This window comes from Silurus aristotelis (genome assembly GCF_946808225.1).
Source record: "Silurus aristotelis genome assembly, chromosome: 1".
Classification (NCBI taxonomy): Eukaryota; Metazoa; Chordata; class Actinopteri; order Siluriformes; family Siluridae; genus Silurus; species Silurus aristotelis.
Window position 1 is genome coordinate 30,070,046 of NC_139574.1, and position 20,176 is coordinate 30,090,221.

General features: G+C 37.1%; 1 protein-coding gene across 2 annotated transcripts; it reads right to left on the minus strand.

Annotated features, from left to right (window-relative positions):
• Nucleotides 1–58: 58 nt before the first annotated feature.
• LOC310737805 (doublecortin domain-containing protein 2-like) lies at nucleotides 59–16,317 on the minus strand. Of its 2 annotated transcripts, none has more exons than XM_083562492.1 (9): nucleotides 15,723–16,317; nucleotides 13,984–14,035; nucleotides 12,747–12,823; nucleotides 12,425–12,559; nucleotides 11,721–11,870; nucleotides 11,102–11,150; nucleotides 10,234–10,387; nucleotides 1,430–1,512; nucleotides 59–1,138 (listed from the first exon to the last, which is right to left on the minus strand). In XM_083562492.1, exons 1-9 carry the CDS (start codon nucleotides 16,007–16,009, stop codon nucleotides 572–574), a joined length of 1,554 nt encoding a protein of 517 aa, XP_083418618.1. In that variant the 5' UTR covers nucleotides 16,010–16,317; the 3' UTR covers nucleotides 59–571. The 2 variants fall into 2 exon arrangements, with proteins under 2 accessions (XP_083418618.1, XP_083418619.1); XM_083562493.1 differs by having other exon boundaries at nucleotides 258–1,138; nucleotides 10,234–10,383; nucleotides 11,098–11,150.
• Between the last annotated feature and the right edge of the window lie 3,859 nt (nucleotides 16,318–20,176).

Here is a 20,176-nt window from a genome sequence, read left to right on the forward strand (position 1 = left end):
AGCTAAAAATTTATTGTGGAATTCCATTGTTCATGTTATAAAGAAAACAAATTCAACATTTTTAAAACACCCTTTTTTCTGGGAACTGTAAATTTTGATTTATTTCTCTGGACGGGTAATAGAGCTACACAGAATAAGTAAGCACTACTCCAAAATACAACTCTGTAAATATTAGATTTTTTTTTGTCTGTATAAAATAAAGCAGCCTTTAATACATTACAACCTGACACCTCACACACCTGAATGTAACTAAGACCAAACACACACACACACACACACACACACACACACACACACACACACACACACACACACACACACACACACACACACACTCAACAGTTTAGACTAATACACCACAAATTGTATACAATCCAAAATCCAAATTCCTTTGTACAATTCTCTACCATATATGGAGCCAAATACACACCTAATGTATTTAGTGTACAATATACAAAATGTTCGAGATATATAGTTATGACAACTAATAAAAATAGCTAAAATAATAAATGCTATAATTTTTTTACACTGTTGCTAAATTTATCTTTATATTTTTAGTAAACCATGGTCACTACTCTTGGCATTCATCTCCTTCTTCTTCTGCTGCTTCCATGCCATTTCCTTCCCCCTCACCACTTCCTGTTTCCTCTGTGGGTTCATTTTCCATTGCTGCCTCTGGCTCTCCTACTGCCTCATCCTCTGCTGCCGGTTCATCCTTCACTGCTGCCTCTTGCTCTGCTACTGTCTCTTCCTCTGCTGTCCCATCTTCTCCTGCTCCTGTGTCTTCTTCCGCCTCTGCTGCTTCTTCTTCTTGAACTGCTACTTCCTCTTCCTCTTGTGTTGCTTCCTCTTCCTCTTGTGCAGCTGCCTCTTTCTCTTGTTCTTCTGCCTCATCCTCTTGTTCTCCTGCCTCTTCCTCTTGTGTTGCTTCCTCTTCCTCTTGTGCAGCTGCCTCTTCCTCTTGTTCTTCTGCCTCATCCTCTTGTTCTCCTGCCTCTTCCTCTTGTGCTGCTCCATCTTCCTCTTGTTCTGCTGCCTCTTCTGCTTGTTCTATTGCATCTTCCGCTTGTTCGGATGCCTCATCCTCTCCAGCTGCTGCCTCTTTTTCTTCAGCTGCTTTGTCCTCATTGCTGTACACCTGCATGAAAGGGAAATGTCATTGTTAACAGGCAGAATGCTGGTGTTATGTTCATATGTCTTCAGGCATCCCTACTGATGTCAGCCAATAGGAACACAAGTTTCTTCTCATAGACAATTAGAACATTGTACAGCTTTTAGCTATTAAGAACACTCTGTACACAGCCAATTGGAACATGCTATACAACATATGACAAATAGAAACACTTTGTATAGCCCACAGCCAATAGGAACACTCTTTACCGGATTGGAGGTGTTTTTTAATGTGATCAGTTGTGAAGTGAACTCAGACCTGTTCATCTGATGTATTTTCGACTTCCGCTGGCTTTCTTTCGTGCTCCATGTCCTCGCATTCAGGTTTAAGATCTGCATCATCTGTGTTCGATGGAATGATGGTAAGAGAAATAAAGCAGATGGAATGAAAAATACTTCAAAAAGACAAGATTCTGTAAATCATGTCCATATAAAAAAATATGTAAATAAATTTACACTGCTGGGTCAGATGGTGTTGCATTTGAAGTGATTTGAAGTTGTTGATATAATTAATAAAAGTAAATATTTTTCTCCCAGGAACATCTCATCTCCAAATCCGAGAAGTCCTTGCTTTAAGCCACACCCATACACTTACTGCTCTAGTTCAACTGTTCTTTGTAGTATGAAAGCGTGTTTCTATATTGTAATAATAAAGTGTTCTTTTTTAGTGTGAATGTGTACTTCTGTGTATGGAAGCAGGTTTTTGTGTTATAAATGTGTTCCTGTATAGTATAAAAGTGTGTTTTTGTGTTATAGCTGTTTGTTGTACTATGGAAGCATGTTTCTGTAGTAGAAAATGTGTGTTTTAGTAGTATGAAACTGTGATTATATATTAGGAAGGTGTACAAATGAGTCAGAAATGGTACATTATATAAATTATTGCATACATCATATACTATACACTATAAAGTATATACATGAGAATGTAGTATCATTCTCATGGAGGTAAGACATTTAACATTTTAGCATTTTAGCATCAACTGCAGCACTGTATGGTGGCCCTATCCCAGTAAAAAGAAGTCTAACAGTCTACACTACATAATTTTTGGTGAATACACAAAGTAAAAAATTGAAACATAGCTATTGTGACCACTCTGCTTTTTTTTTTTTTTTTTTTTTTTTTGCCAATTTAGGTTTGTTATCTTTTGTTTTCTCACACAGCTATTGAAAGTCTTCAAAGCGGACATTTTCTTTCAAAACGGATCTGACATCAACAAGAACAGAATGCAAATGAAGGCTAGTGACACTGCTAGCAAAGCAAGTAAACTATGTCATTTACAGTAAATATAGAAAAATTCCTCTAAATAAAACTTAAATAAGATTTACATTTATGACATTTGGAAAATGCCCTTATCCAGAGAGGCTTACAAAGTGCTTTGAAGTCTCCATCTATAAATACTGTATATTTGAATCCAGGTTCATTAGGACACAGACTAAGAATACTATCAGTCTAACACTCTGTTAACAGAAAATCATTAGAAAGTAGTTTGTTAATGCAAGAAGTTCTAATTTAAGAACCTCCAGAATTGGTAGGTCTTCAGACATTGTTTTCTAGTGACAGCTGTTCAGACATCAAGTGGAAGTTTGTTCAATGACCTTGGAGCTCCCAGGACGGGGCCTTGAGACAGGAACACATGTTCTTTCCACACATCTAAGGCTCAAAAGGGCTCACTGCGAGAGTGGGTTGCCCTTCCGGGAGAGCACTCTGTCTCTGAGCCACCACTGGAGGGGTCTCATGTGCAGAAGGCCTAGTGAAATCACATTGGACGCTGCTGCCATCAGCCCCAGTAGTCTCTGGAACAGCTTCACAGTGGTTGAGTGGCCTTCTTTCACTCTCTTGACTGCCCTGAGAATAGACTTGATCCGCAAGGCCGAACAGAAGGAACCGATAATGGTAAGGTTCCCACCGAAAGCAAAACTCAGGAACTTCCTGTGAGCAAGAAGGATGGATATGTGGAAGTACGTGTCCTTTATATCTATTGTGACAAACCAGTCCTCTGACCTGGTCTCAGACATGACCTGCTTGAGGGTGAGCATTCTGAACCTGAACCTCATTAGCCTCATTCAAGGAAGGTAGATCTAGAATAGGACGCAACCCCCTCTTACATTTCTTCGGAACCATGAAGTACCGGCTGTAGAACCCAGACTCGCTGTCTAAAGGGGGGAACCACCTGGATGGCCTCCTTCTTAGTCTTTTAGGGGAGACAGTCTCTCAAAGCTGGTCTCTTTTCTGCCCAGAGCTGCTGGAGCAATGCCCTGCAGTTGTTGGGGCCTCCTGAGAGGCCTCAGGTCTCCCCCATCCACTACCGGATCGGGCGGGGGTGGAGGGAAACACCCGCTGGAGGTGGCTGTGCCCTGAAGCACGTGTCGTGGCAGGGTTAACAGGCTGACCTCCTTATGGTGCTGAGGATGACGCTGATGGTGCCAGCTAAAAAACCCCGATTGTCAGGGTCTATTGAGCGGAAGCCCGCATGGTAGGGATGACGGCCCTCAGGCAGCAAGTCAGCCTGGTATGCCTGCAACACAGCCATGGTGTATGGTTTGCCCACCAAAGCAGAAGTCGATCGCAAGGGTTTGTTGGGCAGAGCCAGGGCCTTAAGAAATGATGCTGCACCCGGAACAAGATAGACAGCTAGTATCTCTTTAACCCGGTCCTGCTCTCTTTCATCCCCACTACATTTGCATATAGGGGTCATTAACTTGAAACTGCTCATACAGCACAGGCTGGGAGGAGTTGTGGGCAAAAGTCTACATACCCTTCCCCTCCTCGGAGGAAAAGCGGTAGAGTGCAGTGCTGCTTCTACTCTCAAGCTTTTATTGTCATTTCAACCATATATAGCTGATGCAGTACACAGCGAAATGAGACAACATTCCTCCAGAACCCTGGTGCTACATTAAACAACATAAGGATGCATATCAGAAAACACAGAACTAAGGCCTAATAAGTGTCCTTACCACATAAAGTTCATTGTGTGCAACCTGGTGCAAACAGTGCAAGACAAACAGTGCAAAGACAACACGACAATGTAGGACAAATACACAAAACACGAAAATAGCCCCGCCAGTGAACATACTGTATATTATACAGTACAGTGTGCAGAGAGAACTGAGTACAGGAGTGTACTTGTAAGTAAACAAAATGTAAACAAAAAGGTTTGTGCAAAACAGATATAGCAGCGGGCAAACAGATATGCAAAAACAGCATGTAAACAGCAAGTAAACAGTTTGTAATAATGAATTCATATAATATGGGTGGTGCTGAAGACATGGATGTGTGAAGTGAATACGAGTGTGTGTTGAATCCGGGTTGTACAGATCAGTAACACAGAGAAAGGAGAAGAAACCATTGAACGGCATGCTTCAGAACCCAGAAAGCGAGCGCTGGACTTGGCAGGTGAGGCTGGAGAAAGGGACAAGCCTGTCGCCAAGCCCTCTGCCACATCCTCCTGCGAGCCCCACGACTTCTGATGCCGCCCTGCCTCAGCAACAGCGGGGCCAGAGCTGCGAGGCCCTCATCGAAGAGTGCTCTCCAGGAGCAGAGAGTCAACATGCGGGTGCAATGCGACCAATCAATCTCTCGAGAGCCGACTAAACATGCTTCTCACCCATGCATCCTACACACAGCCGGAAGTCTTGCTTTTCTTGCTTTTCTTACTCATTTATTTTTTTCTTATTTATTTTATTTTTTTTCTCTCTCACACAGACACGCACATAAAGCACTTCCTGAACAAACAGAAGCTAGAGTCGGCTCCAGCGCATGCGCATTTTATAGCTTCCTGATTGTTTCTCCATTGGATAGATTACATGCATGATTTAGAGCGTGGACAAGCGTGCGCCTTTTATAGCTTCCTGGTCATGACGTCACCTCGCCTCTCCATTGGATAGATTACACACGTGATTCAGAGCGTGGAAGCGTTACCAAAGCTTTGTTGACGGAGCTTGAATTCCTGAAAGGGAACTAATGTTGGCAGCTACAAGAAGCTATTGGAAGGATCAGAAGATACAAATGTTACATTAAATGCAAAGCATTATCTTTTGTTTTACATTTTTCACATTATTCAGTGTATTTAAAGTCTTGAAATTTTAAAGATAGACACAAATGACTGATTACTTCAACCATTTTCATATTATTAATATTAATAATGTTAAAACACATTTTATTCTGACTAGGTAGTAATGATTTTTATATTTATGCGCTGACAAAGGAGATAATATCTCTTGCCTCTTAGGCGTTAAAGCCTGGTTATGAGCTAGATATCAATATCCACTTAATAATTAACCAGTAGAATAAATGAAAGTAAATAAATATCACTGTGCTGATGTTTAATTCATTTCAAATGCAGGAGCTTATTCAATTTAAGCACTTGAGACAAAACACTGAAAAGAAACACTAAATGATTTATAAAGATACCAGACTTATTAACAACTTAATGTTTTAAATAAAAATGTAAAAAAAAAAATGCTAAATCAATATTTAATCAATATTTTAATAGCAGTTATTTTCTAATTAAATAATGTTTTACATTTCTAAAATGCTGTAATCAGTGGTGTAAATCTAAACTGAAGTAAATGTTGATGAGCTATTACTAAAGATGGTTGATCATTACTAGTGCTTGCTATATTTAATTAATTTATATAGCCAGATATTGTAGCAATTTAGAATATTATGAAAAATACGTTTTTTTTGCTAATTTGCCTCATAACTGTTACTTTTGATATACGCAATATACAGTATGCAGTATTGTGTTAAAAATCATGTAGATCTTCTGGAGTGATGGATCTTGAGAACATTTGGTAGTGCTGATAAAATATTTGAACAGCCCTAAAAATTGTTAAAAACGATCAGATTAAGGGGAAAGAGGGAGGCAAAGTCAACAAATACAAATGCAATATTCACTAATACATTAGCACTAAGGCAAACATTTTCCAAAGTGTTTACACAACAATAGATGTGATATTTATGGATTGTTTTAATAACCTGGAAGCCTCCCGGGGGTCCACACCATTCCTAGCAACCTGGTTTTAACTGTTCTGCAAATAAAGCCTACTTCCTGTCATAAATAAAACCTCTCTAAAATTAAAATAAATAAAGTCATTTAAAAATTGCTGCATTGTAAAAGGAATAAATCATGAGGTACATATTGATAAAAGGAGAAACATTCAGGGTTGTAATGATAATCTTATCACACCTCCCTGATAATTTATTTCTTAATTATCTTAATTATTCAGAGTATCTTGGAGTATTATGTCTTTCCATTTACAGCATTTGGCCCTTATTCAAAGTGACCTGCAATTATCTCATTTTTACAACTCAGCAGTTAGAGACTAAGGGCCAGCAGTGGCAGCATGACAATACAGGGTATAACATCTTAACATCACTACCACTTTCTCTTTATTACTTCACAATCATCTAAAACTACAGATTTAGAGAAATAACTGAATACTATTTCAAATCAATTAGATTAAATTGTATAATAACTTAAGTCTATAAAGTTTGGAGAAACAGTAATTTTTGTAATTGGTTGTGTCTTTTTGGTGAAACAGACTCCCATTACTCTTAGCTGTAGCCATCAGGCTCTTTTACAGTGTGAAATGAAAGAATCAAGTATCACACATGTCTAAGCACTGTTAATATTCTGCTGCTTGCTGGTCATCGATCAAGGCCACAGCACTGCTTTGTTTGACTTCTCTCAATGTTCTTTCAAAACTTTCAATCAGTGGTGCTGGGTTGCTTTTAAGGTGCTTTTTGCATTCTGTCTGAAACACTGCACAAAAAAAAAAATATATCCGATAGAGGAGAAACAATTGTTCAGTAATTTTAAGCAAGGTCAATGTCAGTGATTTTAAATCTGTACACATAATAAAACTACATTTATTTCTATGAATAGGGAAAGAACTTGACATGTACAAAGAAGCCAGATGCTTCTGAACACAGTTATAAGGAAACTGAATTTCGACTCCTGTTTCATTAAAATAACGCTATTTGTAAGACTGATTACAGGTTAGACATGCAACCGAAAAAAGCTTTCTATTCACAGTTTTTTGTGTTAATGTATTCAGTCAAAGCTGCTTATCCACTGGCCTTGGAAGAAGAAAAAAGGTCCAGTGATTAAAAAGCATTCATAAAATTATATATATATTAAAAAAAGGCTCTTGATCCAGCATTTGGAACTTTTATGTGGGCTTCTTTCCTGAAGTCTAAGGTTTTATTAGATTTATTTGTATTGAAATCCAAACACAGTCATGGCTTATCACAAACTAACACAATAAACTAGAGCAAATGACATTACCGCAAGTTGTGTCAAGTTCGACAAGTTATGAAATGGTAATTTTAGTCACAGTGGATATAGGGCTTATTGTTTGTAAATGTTTTTGGACTAAGACTTAATTAGAAGTCTTTAGTTCACTTCTGGAAAAAAAAGATCAATAAAAGAGAACAGAATGGCTCTGAGTGAAAGATGCATCCCTATTATTCAAGCACACACATGTTGACAATGATCAATTATCTGTAGTTCAGTCAATCATTTGTAAAAAAAAAGTGCATCCCTATTATTCAAGCACACACATGTTGACAATGATCAATTATCTGTAGTTCAGTCAATCATTTGTAATGTTGACATCATCGGGTATTCCTTAATGAATTTGGATTGCATATTGCAGAAGTCAACGTTGAAAGCTTCTCTTGTAAGTTTTAGATGGTGATAATAGGCCACAGAGCTTTCTGTAGAATTTACCAGTGAGAGTTGGAAAGTCCTTATTATAGTGAACTTATACACCAGATGTACAAAAGCTATATCAATTTGTCAACCCATCAGTTCCCCTATTGTATTAGTTTCTCCATTACCAGCTAACGTTTGATTGAAAAGTCTTTACAGCTTTCTAGGGTCTGGTTTCTTCAAAGAAGAACAAACTCTGCTAGACTAAATGGATGTGTTCTGTTCAGAGTGGACACTGAGGCTCTGGCAGACCCATTTGAACATTTTCACACCATTACTGAAAAATTGTACAAGAAACATAACGAGTCTGTGAAAGCCATCATTGGCCTTCTCTCACATGCTTCCTCAACCCTCTCATCTTTTCTGCTAGTGAGGCACCTGCATCATGCCAGGTTTCTTCCTCATATCTTCCCCACCACCTCCTTCCATCTCTAGTTTTCTGTTTGCTCTGTCTCTCTTTCTCTCTCTTTCTCACACACACACACACACACACACACACACACACACACACACACACACACACACACACACACACACAAACGTTCATCAGACATTCTATCTTCTTGCCTTCATTAAACGATGTAATCTGCCCTGCATTCATTTAACAATTTTAGTTTGTTGCACACTGTGCCATTTCCCCTGTAAACCCCCTCGCCTTGTCTTCCAGCACATTGTGTTCTACAGTAGGTGTTGAATCCCTCTACTGGAGAGCTTTAAAGTAATGTTCATACTGTTAGAAAAGGTTCATAATGTATAGGTTAGAAACAGATTTTTTTGAGGAAACAAAATATTTTTTCTTTGAAAAGACAGTAAACACTACTTAAGACATAAAAGCAAAAGACTAAATGTTTGAGATTACATTACTGGATTGGTGAGTGTGTCAAAAGTTTATATGACTGCTCTGTTTTTATTTTACGTGTGTGTGTTAACCTAGTAAGCTATCATTCTGCTTTACTGCTCCTAATACCCAACCTTTACCAACCTTAATAACCAACCAATCTTTATTACAAGATTCACTTACCAACAAATTTTCATCACCAACCTCAATGACCAACCGATCTCCATTCCCTAACTCAATAACCATACAATCTTTTACCAACCTCAATTACTCTATTAATTACTTTATTACTCTTTTACTAACTCTAATACTAACATCAATAACAAGAAATCGTCTCAGAACTGCATTATTGTACGAATAATGCGAGTATGACGGAAAATTAAACAGGGAATGATGAAGCAGGTTGGATTCCAACATGTCGCAAAATCTAAAAACACTCAATCGGAAAATATCTTTGAGTAATAATCTCTTTACTAGTGGTTAGTCCACATCCTCAGAACCTAAGCATGTTCTTTCATCACGTTTCAAGATGTTTTTTTTCATCACCATGGAGATTTAATGGAGTGCCATCAGCCACCCAGGGTGTTAATGAACCGACTGAATAACTTGCATGTGTGTGTGTTAGCTTTATGATGACGACAGGAGAAGAAGAGGGATGTTGTAATGCTCTTACCACTGCAGTGAACTCGATGACATTATTGGCTTGACAGCACTCATGAAGCGATAGCGCCATCTCAGGGTAAGAATGTGTGCTAACACTAAAATAGAATTGCATTACGTCATGGGTTGGAAAAAGATAAAGAGGGCGAAAGAGATTTTCAATGACTTATAGCAAGAAACAGGTAGTAAGAGTGCCAAACATGATTGAATCCAGAAAGAAAGAGGTAGGAAGGATGCCAAACATGATGAAATCTTTGCAGTGATGTCAATTCTGGCACAATCTCAGTTTTTGGGATCTTAAAAATAACTGCATTTTTGTGATGCATCTAATCAGAAGTAAACTGTATTTAGCATGACCTTATCCCTTCTTTTTTTTTTACAAACAAACTGAGGTTCAAGTCAAGTGTGTGTAAAAAGGATTTATCATGAAATTGCTAATTTAGACTAAATTAATGAGTAGCACGGTCACTTTATAAAATAAGATGATGTAGTGGATCAAGTGCTATTTTATAAACTGCTAAATAAGATGTGTGGAAGCACTTTTATTGTGTAACAATACAAAGCAAAATAAAACCAAAGCTATTTCTTTTGAGTCAGCATTTTCTATCCTTTGATTCTGCATAATTTTCTCGCATAAATCTACAATAACCCTACCCCTAATAAATGTACATTTCAGTTCAAGTTGGACAAAGCATTGCACAGTTTTAATGTATGATTGGCTGTCTAACAATCCATGATCACAGGTCAAGCACACCAATTTGGTATTATGTAATACTATGTTAACGGTGAAGAGCAACTGCCAAGTGAAAATTTTTAGCAGTATTAGAGCATGTGGTAACTGTGTGTTACCGTTATCTTGGGTGCTGAATGATTTGGTCAAGTTGCTCCGCTTCTTTCTTATGGCCATAAGTCTGGCCTGGGAGATCTGTCTCACCAGAGATGCAGTTGGCTCAGTGAACTTCGCTTCCTCACTTTGATTTGATTTAATCACACCATTAACTGTCTAAAGGAAAGGAAAGACAATCTGTAAGGGATTTCTTTGTGGTTCGTGTGATGAAGCCTCTGTCTTTGTGCTGAACTTAATCAGTGTCTTACAAATTTTAACATACAAGTTAAGTCAAGTTAAATAAAAGTCAAGAACTACACAGAAGGATGCTAGAAAAACCTTTGTTTCTTATATGATGTAAAAATGTTATGACTTGCTAGTTACATTTAGAGCATTTGAAAGACTTCATTATCCAGAATAAGTTAGTTATCTCAGCTATACAGCTAAGCAATTGAGGGTTAAGGGCCTCGCTCAAGGGCCCAGCAATGGCAGCTTGGTGGTGCTGGGATCTGAACCCATTACCTTCCGTTTAAAGTCCAACATCTTATCCACTGAAGCTACTTAAAGTCCAGTGTGTGAGCACACATTTTAGCTTTACAAAATTGTATGTCAAATCTTTCACTTTTCAATGTGAACTGAAGTTGAACTAATATAAAGAGAGTTTTTGCCATCCAAGATGTAAGGATTGGGATAATGCTTACCTAGTAGCAGTAGATTAGAAAGGTAATAAAAGTATTTTTTTAAAGAAAGTTGTATTAGTTGCTAAAGTCAGGTTTAGCCAACTATAGCTAATTCTGAAGATTGAAATTTCATGTATTAATCTGAATATCAAAAGCTACTTCATTTGTAAATAAATGTCAAATTTTTTAATTGTCTAAAGTGTTTACTTACATCCCCATTTTGTCTTGTGTAAATAGGTGGAAGAGAAGCTGCTTTCGATCTGTAAGGGACAAAATTACAGTTTGGTTAAATGGACGTAGCAGGCAAAATTAAAACATGGCATATTTGTAACAATAGTGAAATCTTGTGATTAGCAAGTATTAGCAGTGCAACTGTCAAAAAAACTGTAAAATCAGGAATTCTCTAAAAAGCTTTCACTTGTATCACAGTACTCAATGTAATGTATACTATAATTTATTACAGTAATGTTTGAGTAAGAATGAAACTATTTGCATAAAATGGCACAAACAGCCAGTTCCTGTTATCACTATTTTTTGTCTTGAAGTTAATAAAGTTTCACTGTTATGTTGCTTGTGTGTACAATGTTAAAGTTTCATGTATAGCTGTTACAAATTAATTAGTGTTAAACAAATGTCTACTTTTAGTAAATTTTAACATGTTACAAAAGAACCATTAATGTTTTTAAATAAATGCTTTTATAGAAACCTGTGATTTGTCAGAGCTGCTGGTAAAGAAACAAATCACATCTGAATATTCATAATCCAGAATTCAAAAGTGCTGTGTTTTGACCAGTCATAATCCAGAATTCAAAAGCAAAGTGAATTCTTACCTGACATTCCTCCTCATGCCTGCAGGTTTGGTGAACAGTAAATCGGCGTAAGGCCTGGGTTTGAATTTGTCTCTGCCCACAGCGACATAAAACTGCCCGTTTTCCAGATCTTTCCCATCTGTTACAGGAACTCCTTCACACGAACACAAACTGTAAAATATAAACAAAAACAAGAATTAATGCTGTACTGGACAGGCCACATTAAATAGCAGCCCTTTTAAAGCATTTGCTGCCTGTAAGCCAAGTCTCTAGCTAGTTCCAATATGTGTCCTATCACACTTGTACATGTCTTACATTTATCCGGAGAAGATTTATGCTAGTTATATAATTCATAGTAATAATTAACTTTTTTACAATATTGTCAATCTTTGAAACACTAATTTTCATGTTTTATTCGCAGTTACAAGGAGCTAATGTAAAGATGGGTTTTATTCTGTGTTAACTAGACTGTTTAATATAATATCAAGCGGTGCAGAGGTGAACTGGTCTAGAGGTTTACAGGTGCTTTGTTTTAAATGTATACAGGTGCCATATAAGCATACAGATGTTCTGGTGTAGAGACATGTAGATGCTTTGTGGTACATGCATGCAGATGGTGTGTAATGACATACAGGTGAGTAGGTATAAAGATGCAGATTTCTACAGGTGCATCTAGATCATGTGCGAAAGTGTACAGATGATTAGGTGTACAGGTGTGCTGATACCTGCGCACTCCTCCCAGAATCCTCAGTCCCATTTTCTCTGTGATCATCTCCAGGATTTTCTCAAACTGACTGAGCAGGCGGTTAGGAACCAGAAACCTCATAGCTGGATTCAACAGATCCCCATTAGCAATAACACTAAGCACACATACACAAGCACATATCAAAAATGCACATGGACAGGTTGATAGACATTTTAATGAAAGAATGGTTTTATATATATATAGGATTGATGGATGATTATGAAGATATTCATGTTTGTTTCCCATTTTATTCATGTTGAGATAGATTAATTGTGTGGAAAATGTGTGTGGAAAAAACTCACAATATTGCACATGGCTCTTTGATGGGCTTCAGGAATCGTGCAGAGACGATAATACGCTTCTGAGGTGCAGCTTTCACCTAAAACACACCAGTCATAACTAGTGATTTTTATCTTAACATTAAGAAAAATTAAGTTTTGACAAATTTATAATAAAAGCAGGGACTTATTTTAATCAAAAAATGTATCTTTAATTTCACTTTCATGGTCACACACACACACACACACACACACACACACACACACACACACACACACACACACACACACACACACACACTTAACTATGAAAGCCTTCAGGACTCCAGAGTCAAAAAACACCCTTGTTATTAATGTACATACTGTCCTTTCTCCTGTTTAGCATCAGCTCATAGCAACATGGTGGGGTGTGTGTGTGTGTGTGTGTGTGTGTGTGTGTGTGTGTGTGTGTGTCGAGGGAACAGCAACACTTTACTTGGAAAGCAAACTGCAGCATTTTAATTGGAATCTTAAAAAGTTATCGAGGTGCTGCTTATCCATCATACAGCTCGAGTTTTGTTTCTATAACAAGAACGATAAAAAAAATTGTAGAATGTTTGTCCTAATGAATTATCACCAAATTCTGAAACTTAAGAACGTTTGCAGGTATTAAATTTGCTTTTTTTTATATATTTGTTTGTGTTTGTTGTTAAGAGTAGTGTTGATCATTTTTCTATAACTGCATGTTAACTGCAAAGTGTTTTATTTCTTGTACCACAATAGTTTGCTAATGGTGACAATAATTTTTTTTTTTTATTTATGGCCACACATTCAAAACATTCTTGCTTAAATTAGAGCAGTGAAAAACAGGCATTGCCTCAACAGCCTCTAACCCCCCCTCAATCAATGCACATGTCCTGGGGTATGTGGAAAGTTAGAGCTTTGCCTCAAACTGTTAAATTGCTGACCTAATAATTGTAACAATATATAGGTTGGTACTATGTAAATATTAATATATTAGAATTGACTAATATAAACGGTTCATGTTACAGGTCTGAACTCACAGCAATAAAAAATTTAATGCTATTTCAAATTACAGTATAATAATGATTGCCACAACTTTGTATCTGTAAATTTCCAATCATAATAGATATATGGTTAAGGATCTTGTTTAAGTGGGTGGGATTGTATACCAGGGAAACTTGTGGAAATTATGTTATTTACAAACACACAAGTGTTTTATTTACAGGTTGTAAAGCTGATATTTGAGTTTTCTCCTCACCAGTCCATTGTTTTGGAGCATTTGTTTCTTCCTGCTTCCAATCTGCAAATAGCTGAAAAATAAAAACTATTATATATCATATATCCAAACTGTCAAATCAGTAAATAAAGTTGTAGTATATGTAGTAAGTTGTAGTAATACAGTGTAGCACTGAAAAGTAAAATTAAGATGTTAAATCAATAAAAGTCTGTATGGTCTACTCAGCAGTTACTGGGGTTAGAATTAGGTGTAAAATTAGAGCTGGTACCTATTATTACAAATTAAAATGAAAGTCTAATCATACTTGTAAGACTCTTAATAATTTACAATTCATATAAAATACAATTTCCTTGAAATTAGAAGCATTTAAAATTTTAGATTAACAAATAAATAGAAAGGCTAGAGAATTCTGTGTAGTTAGTGATTTATATTTAGATATTCAGTTTTGTTTTATTAGTTCTCCAATTAACATTTATGGATAGGTATGCCGTTTTTGCATGCAGGTTGTTTTGGTATATTATACAAATGTTAAAATATAAAGGTTTTATTTATTTTGTGATAAATACCAAATTATATTTAAAAGTACATAATAGCTTACAATACAATGCCATTATAATAAATGTAAGGATTTTCTTATTTTTTTATTGTGTGCTCTTCATTAGAGTTCTACAGTGTGTAAAAGAAAAGCCATGCAAATGGTGGTTAAAACCACCTAACACATCATGATCTACCAGTCACCAAATATCCTCACCAAAGGTACATGTATGTGCAAAGCATGGTGTCAGGGACTCAACACATTCCAATCACAAACTGTTCAACTCCTCCCATCAAGGAGAAAATACAGGAACATTTGCAAGAAACCAGCAGGGGAAAGAAAATTTTAATGCTACAATAACCAAAGATAGGATCACATACAGCTGGAAAATCTGGTGTCCTATTACTTTTTATTTTTTTTGTGTATTTGTCTATTATCTGAAAAAGCTCTATAAATAATTTTTGGATGTGCACGGTTATATATACATTGTGCACATATACTGTCTGGCTGAAAGAAAAGTCACCACCTTTATTCACTAAACAAATTAGCAAGAACTTTCCCATTGGATAATTATTGCATTGATAAATATATTTCAGCTGGTAACAAGTTGTTTAAATGTAAAAGCTACAGTGAGTAACTTATCGTTTTTTAAACAACTAGGTGGGAAAACATATCTTATGGTCATGGAAAAGAAGATTCAGAAGGGTCCGATTATTGGCCTGCATCAAGAAAAAAAAAAAAACAAGGAGATTAGGGAAGGGGTCAAGGGAAGCATAAAGATTGGACTCTGGAGCAATGGAAAACAGTTACAAGTCCAGATTTAGTGATGGGTCCCTCAGGGTAAGAAGAGAGGCAGATGAAATGATGAACCCATGATGCCTAGTGCCTACTTTACAAAGTGTTATGACCTGGGGTTACTTCAGTTGGTCAGGTTCAAATTAAACTATGTTATGTGCCAAAAAGATTAAGTCAGCTGAATATACCAAATAATCAGTATGATTTTTTTTTCATCTATTTTTTTTTTCTTCCCTAATGGCACGGTTATATTTCAAGATGACAGTATCATGATTCATCAGGTTCAAATAGTAAAAAAAAATGTGGGTCAGTGGCCACCACAGTTCAGACCGTAATAGCATTGAGAATTGTTTTGGATGTGCTGGAGAAGACTACGCAGCGATCTGACTCTCCCATCATCAATACAGGACCAATACAAGAATACACTCACTCGAGTTTCTTGAACCTCTCTTTGCCCGCCGCTACGTACTGCTCGCCGTGGCGCACGTGCTCGAGCGCGTCCACGCGGTGGCCGGCCCGCGGCGTGTAGATGCAGCGCACGGCGCCGAAGGGAGCGCGCACGCGCCCTGTCACCTCTCGCAGCAGCGTCTCAAAGTCGCACACGCGCTTTTCGTGGATGAGCACGCGCCGCGCGTCCGCGTGCGCGTCACCGTTACGGTACACGAAGATGCTCTTCACCGCCGGCTGCGCGCGGAAGTTCGTCTTATCATCGGACATCACTTTGAAATGTATTAAAAATGTATTTAAAGGGGGGGGGGGGAACTTAAAGAAATGTAAAAAATTACCGGAAGTTGGATTTAACGATACATAACGTAGGCAGATTAAAATCTCTGTTCCAAATAGTGATCCGAAAATTACAGGAAATTTCCGAAGGCAGTCGCGCGCAAGCCATCATCATTATCATCATTATCACCAATCGATGTTAAAAGCACTGCATTTTAATTTAGAAAAAGAAAAAAGTGTAATAATCAGAAAATAAAGGAGGAGAAGCGGCCGTGCCGCGCGCGCTCAGAACTGACGCCGAGCATTTCAGGTCACACTGGGATTATTTTGAATGGTTGCCAGGGAGACGTCGGTACCCGATGCAAGAGGTGGATCTGAAACAAACATGGCAAGGCACAGGTGTGGAAACAGGGGCAAGGATTATTTCTATTTATACAAATAGAATTAATGTTGTAGCAGCTGTCAGGTCGTATAAACAGTCCTACTCAGCTTCCCTCGCCTTTTTCCTTTCTTTAAAGAAAGAACAAACGCATCTTGTCACATGTTAAATGTAAGCAGTACATGTTACAGCTTTATCTCTGACTTTACGGTGGCCGAGAAGTGCAAAACACATTAACAAATCCAAAAACAAATTAACAAATTCAAAAACAAATTAACAAATCCGAAAACAAATTACCAAATCCAAAAACAAATTAACAAATACAAAAACAAATCAACAAATTGAAAAACAAATTAACAAATCCAAAAACAAATCAACAAATCCGAAAACAAAATAACAAATCCGAAAACAAATTAACAAATTCAAAAACACATTAACAAATCCAAAAAACACAACGACAAGCCAGACAAACCGGAAAAGGTAGGTATAGTTTGCGAATGGAAACTTACAGATCATTGGACAAGACACCTGTCAGTCAAGATATACAGGTGAGTGACAGGTGTCTCGTCCAATGATCTGGATTTGTTAATGTGTTTCGTGCAACGAGTCAGACAAACCGGAAAAGGTAGGTAGTTTGTGAATGGAAACTTACAGATCATTGGACGAGATACCTGTCATTCACCTGTATATCTTGACTGACAGGTGTCTTGTCCAATGATCTGTAAGTTTCTATTCGCAAACTATACCTACCTTTTCCGGTTTGTCTGGCTTGTCGTTGTGTTTTTGGATTTGTTAATGTGTTTTTGAATTTGTTAATTTGTTTTTGAATTTGTTAATTTGTTTTTGGATTTGTTATTTTGTTTTTGGATTTGTTAATTTGTTTTGGGATTTGTTATTTTGTTTTTGGATTTGTTAATTTGTTTTCGGATTTGTTAATTTGGTATCGGATTTGTTAATGTGTTTTGCACTTCTCGGCCACCGTACTGACTGCAAAGAAGACTTCTTCCTTAAATGTTATACAGTACCGTTATCACAGTGATGCATCTGTGTGAGAACTGTGTGGAAGTTGTTCTTGGAAAGATGGACCCAGGAGGAATTTAAAAAAGCCCTAATTAACTTATCTACTTACCTACAGTAATCAAGAATGTTTTTTCACTTTTTTAATAAGACCCCCCCCAAAAAAAAAACATGTTGACACTTCAAACATATATACTGTTCATGTTACAGATTTACCCCTGACTGCACTTGAGACTCTTTTCTTACATTTTAAACCTTTATCACAGTGACTGTGTGAATTTTGTCCTTGGGACATTAGGAATGACATGAAAAAAAGACTGAAAAAAATGTAAAATTAACTCAGATGTGGACTTTAAAAATTCAGAATTCAGAATTGTGCTTTACTGTGGTGTGCTTGTGTGATATTAGTAAGGGATAATCCACAGCTAGGTGTGCATAACGATTTTAATTCACAGCGCAAAGCAGAGAACACTAAAATGGTATAACACCCCCTAGCCATGGATCTTGTATCAGGTTTACTAACCTGCTCTGACAGGTTAAAGCTGCCACTGATATACAGTTTAATTAATTCTTATTTTTATAGTTCTTTCAATAATGGACATTTTCTTAAAGCAGCTTTACAGAGATAAAACAGTGATAGAGTAAATATAGTATAAGAGAGTGCCTGTATACTGTATATGTTTAGTGCCTATACTGTGAGATTGTTCCTTATAATTGTAAGTTATTGTAAGTATGCCTAATGAGCAAGCCAGTGGCGACTGTGGCAAGGAAAAACTCCCTGAGATGGCATGAGGAAGAAATCAGATTTAAAAGAGAACCATCCTCATTTGGGTGGCAACCAAAGGTCCATTCATTACAGGTTAATCATTGTTGAGGTGTGCGTTGATAGGTGCTCAAATGCAAACCTTTATCCAACCTGTGGTCCTGAGCCATTTCAGTAGACTGTTGATATTAATTACAGTCTAAACCTATCCTCAAAGTTCTTGAGTTGCTCAGTAATTTAATGGATCTTTAGGCTGTTGAGAATCATATTGAGAGTCGAGAGTGCTCTCTGATATTATAATTATAATAATATAATATCTACTGTCTCTTGTCTTCTGTCTAATGAAAACCACTTCTGGCCTGATGTCTCCAGATAGTACACGGGTGTACCTGGGACCTATTGGTTTCCACAATTTTTTTGCTGATGGCACTGCAGGACATCTTTTAAAGTTAAAAGGAAGTAAACATGATGTGTCTTTCATATGCTGCATTAAGTTTCCTTGGCTGATCACTGCTTCTACGGTCATCAACATTACCTGTTTTTTTTTGTGTGTCTTGTTGCTGTGCTCAGTCTTTCCATGGTGTATGACCTGTGACATGAAACTGTCTTGCACAACATCAACTTTTAACAGAGTTTGACTGTTCCTCACCCAATTTTAAGCCTTCTATACAACTGTTTCTGTTTCAGTTAATGATTGTGTTTCAACCTACATATGAAATTCATGTCCATTTGCACTTGCTTGGTATAATTGTTTAATCATAGATCTGAATCTGATCCTAAAAAATCCCTCACTATTTGCAAGTGAATAAATCCAAAGTGCACCAAATATTGGTTTGATTAAGATTTCTTTCTTCTGTATACTTTATAGCATTTTTTTTTACACCTGTCTAAAACTTACAACTGCACAGTACTGTATGTGAAATATTAGACAGGATTTACAGTATATAAGGTATATATATATATATATATATATATATATATATATATATATATATATATATATATATATAAATAAAATTAGTAGTGCAGATGCAAGACACAATATGTGTAGGAAAAAAGCGGTATATAATTTACAATATGCAATATGTACATTGTATGTACAACTTTACAGAACTTATTCACAGTTTATAAAGTGTTCTAATGGTGTAGTGTAGTGTTTAGTATGGTGATGGTGGATGGGAAAAAGCTGACCCTAACCCTGCTGGTTTTGGTGCGTATGTTTCTGTATCTCCTTACTAAATGAAGGAGATTAAACAGTTTGTGACTGGGATGTGAAGACTCCTTGATGAGCTCTGTGCAGATATCTGCTGTGGTGAAGGTGCTCAATGGCAGGTAGTTGGATACCAGTGATACATTTGGCGGTTTTGACCACATTTTGCAAGGCTTCACGTTTACACACAGCAAAGCCTCCATACCATTCAGTGATGGAGTTGGTCAGGATGTTCTCGATGATGCAGCAGTAAAAACTTATAAGAATCCCTGGGAACAGATGAGCTTTTCTAAGACTCCTAAAAGACCTTAAAGCTGGAGAACCTTTCTACCTCAGTTCCATTAATGTAGACTGGTAAGTGTCTCCTGCTGTTAGATTTCCGAAAGTCAACAATGAGCTCCTTAGTCTTCATGATGTTCAGGGTCAGGTTGTTGGTTGCACACCACACTGTCGGGCTTCGGACCCCTTCCCTGTACTACATTACTACATTAAGGTCATATATCTATGTAATTATAGCTTATTTGGTGGGAATATTGTGTTAATGTAAGGCCTTATAGTGGTGTTAATAATATACCTCTTGTGTATAAATGTGTCTGTTCCACTGGCTGTGTGTTGCTTGGCAGGAGCAAATTAATTGGACACACAGGGAATGTATTATGAAGTTAGAACCTGCATCAGTACAATGTTTGTTTATTGCGTTGCATAACAACACTGGAATCTAACTTCAGACATGCAACACTTAATTACAATCGAGACAGGATTTAGGAAAATAAACTGGGCCAGGGTTTTACC

Excerpts from the sequence above, each read along its gene's own strand:
- LOC310737805 (XM_083562492.1), bottom strand. The coding sequence starts at position 16,009 with ATGTCCGATGATAAGACGAACTTCCGCGCGCAGCCGGCGGTGAAGAGC. Across the intron at positions 12,824-13,983 it reads TGCTCCAAAACAATGGACTG|GTGAAAGCTGCACCTCAGAA; the intron begins GTGAGGAGAAAA and ends GGTGTGTTTTAG. Across the intron at positions 11,871-12,424 it reads ATTCTGGGAGGAGTGCGCAG|TTTGTGTTCGTGTGAAGGAG; the intron begins GTATCAGCACAC and ends TATATTTTACAG.